The sequence below is a fragment of the Spermophilus citellus genome (assembly GCF_964194105.1).
Source record: "Spermophilus citellus genome assembly, chromosome: 2".
Taxonomy (NCBI): Eukaryota; Metazoa; Chordata; class Mammalia; order Rodentia; family Sciuridae; genus Spermophilus; species Spermophilus citellus.
Genome location: NC_138183.1, coordinates 241,508,540 through 241,511,645, shown reverse-complemented (window position 1 = coordinate 241,511,645; position 3,106 = coordinate 241,508,540). Strand labels below are relative to the sequence as shown.

The window sequence follows — 3,106 nt, the reverse complement described above, 5'->3', positions numbered from 1 at the left end:
CAAGATACCATCCCTAAGAGCATGCCAATGACCACATTTCTCTATCTAGATCCCACCTTCTACTAGTCTATTCATCTATCAGAGAATTAATCTACACTGATGAGCTCAGAGCCCTCATGATCCAATTGCTTCCAAAAGCTCCTCCAATGAACAATGCTGAATGGGGGACAAAGTCTTTGACACTAAGCATTTGAGGGACATTTCATATCCAGACACATAACACCAGGTACATAATACCTTTCAAATTGCCTATAGATATAATACGGTTCAATATGAAAAAGAGAAAAAGGTAATGCATTATTTGATTTGGTTTAAAGACATGCTTAATTAACCCAATATTATCTAAAACACACACACACACACACAAAATTTTGTGGATGTCACCTCAACCATTATTTTAAGACTATCAATGTTAGAAACACAGAGTAGAGGTCTATAGTCAGAATAAGTTCCTCATGAACAAAATATATTCATAACATTTCAGCAGTTTCCTAAGGAGTATATTTTGAGGGTTATTCAAAACAAATAAATTAATCCATTGAGCTACCCTATTATTATTTACTGGATAGTTAAGGTGGCTTACATTTAAAAAGTAATTATGGATGGATGTTTGATATGAGTTGTATTAATTGTTCTGGTTATTTTGAAAAACTTTGTTTCTTTCTCTCTTGCTCTTGTCCTTTTTATTTGTTGATATTTTATAGTGATGTTTTGATTCCTGCCTCTTTATCCCTTGTGAGTCTATTAGATGTTTTGATTTGCATTTACCATGAGATTTAAATAAAATGTGCTGTTATGCTAGTCTATTTAGCTACAGCAACCTAACTTCTCTCACGTATAAAAACTCTGCAGTTCTGTTCATCTTCCACCCACATGCATGATTTATGGTTTTGATGTCACAGTTATTGTTGTTATGCAGTTCTCTTTACTGATGCTTTCAGAATTTTTCATCTTCTATTCCTTTTTAAAAAGAAATTCTCTTCAGTTATATATAAAACCAGGATCACAGAGCAGGAAACACAGCCCACTACAATTCAGTCCCAAGCATGACTCACCTCCACATGTGTCCCCCTCATTCCACCCATCACACTTCAATCCATTTACAGTTTACTTTTTTAAATTTAGTGTCCTATGGATATGATTGATGCCAAGACCCACTGTGCCACATCCATGCATGCACATATGAGAGTTCAGTCTTTTTTTCTCCTCAAGCCCCTTCATCTACTCTACTAATATTTCTTTCATTTTGATGAAATTTCCTCTCATTTTTAAGAGTCTTTCACTTTAAAAAAGCTTTTCTGTTTCTGATTGTTTCATTATAATGTGTCCTTTTGAACTCATTTTTGAGCTCCCTGTACCTGTACTTTAGACCAAAGAGGTCTAACAGATATATAGAGAATTTTGCATCCAAGAAAAAAAAGAATACATATTCTTCCCTAGAACCATCTCCACATTACATGATATCATAGGACACTAAATAGTTTTAAAAGTTTAAATTAAATCAATAAAATTCAGAGTTGAATTACAAAATAAAAATAAACAAAATTGACATGCCCTTAGGTAGACTAACATAAAAGAAGATTTAAATAAATAAAATCAGAAGTGGAGATATGTCAACTATATTAAAAGATCACTTCATGATGTCTGAGTATATCAAAATCTTCTTTTTGCAGATCTCAAATGAATAAAATAAAGAAACATTTTAACATAATGTTTTCTTCCTCATGGTTTATTTTGACATGATTCCATAATGAATTTTAAATAAAATGCTTACACTGATTCTTAAAAACCCTGTGGAAAGCATTTTTTACCTCTTTGTTCCTTAAGCTGTAGATTAAGGGGTTAAGCATGGGAATCACCAAAGTGTAAAACACAGAGGCTATTTTATCAGTCTCAAAAGAGTGAGAGGATTTAGGTTGCAAGTATATAAAAAAGAGAGACCCATAGAACACTACCACCACTGTCAGATGAGAACCACATGTGGAGAAACCTTTTTTCCTGCCTTCTGCAGAATGCATTCTGCATATGGCTAGCAGAATCAGAAGGTAGGACACTAGGACAACTAGGAGGGATGAGATCATGTTAAATGCTGAAAATAGTATGATCAACAATTGTATTTCCTGTGCATTTGAGCAGAGCATAGGTAACAAAGGAACATCATCACAGTAGAAATGACTGATGATCTTAGAGCCACAGAAGTTCAATGTAAAAATCTTAATAGTGAAAAAGAGAGCCTGAAAGGTGCTATAGAGGTATGGAATGCCCACCAGCACATGACAGAGTCTCTGAGACATGGTAACATTGTAGAGCAAAGGGTTGCAAATGGCCACATAGCGGTCGTAAGCCATAGCGGACAAGATGAAAAATTCACTGATAATGAACACAAGGAAGAAAGCCAACTGTGTAGCACATGCATTATGAGAAATGGTATTTCGATCCACAACAAAATTTACCAGCATCTTGGGACAAATAACAGTGGAATTGCCAAGGTCAATGAAAGCCAGATGTCTGATAAAAAAATACATAGGTGTGTGCAGGCGGGAGTCCAGCTTGGTCAGAATGATCATGCCTAGGTTGCCCACCACTGTGAGTGTGTAGATGAGGAGGAAGACCCCAAAGAGGGGAAGCTGAAGCTCTGGCCGCCTGGAGACTCCTGCCAGAATAAATTCAGTCAGCACTGTATGGTTCTGTTGGCCCATTTGGTCCAGTTTTCCCTTCTGGGAGGAAAGAGAGAGTTTTATACACTTTTATTTTTTTAATCTCATCTAAAATAGCAATAATATTTATAGGCTGTATAGGGAATTTAATCATAACCTGGGAAATAAAAATAGTTTATGTATCTAACACTTAGATAAGAATAAACAGTAGAATCTTCTAACTACCATGAGAACACATCCATTTGTACTATATAAAAAAATCAGCAGATTCACAGTGTTTGGAACACATGCCTTGAAACAAAACCATAGAGGTACTGATGACGAAAGATTCAATTTCATTTCTTCCACAAAATGGATTCACAGTTTTTCTTTAGTTAACATTCATTTTTGTGTGAGAGTTTTTTGGAATTTTTATATTTTAAAGATAAAAATTAAAAAAAAGTAAACAA

The 3,106-nt window shown here is 34.7% G+C and overlaps 1 protein-coding gene across 1 annotated transcript; it reads right to left on the bottom strand.

Moving 5' to 3' along the window:
• Positions 1–1,757: 1,757 nt before the first annotated feature.
• On the bottom strand, positions 1,758–2,699 carry LOC308638804 (olfactory receptor 8K5; the record flags this gene model as incomplete). The annotated part of the gene is made up of 1 exon (XM_081276607.1): positions 1,758–2,699. One exon carries the CDS (start codon positions 2,697–2,699, stop codon positions 1,758–1,760), a length of 942 nt encoding a protein of 313 aa, XP_081132733.1.
• Positions 2,700–3,106: the final 407 nt, after the last annotated feature.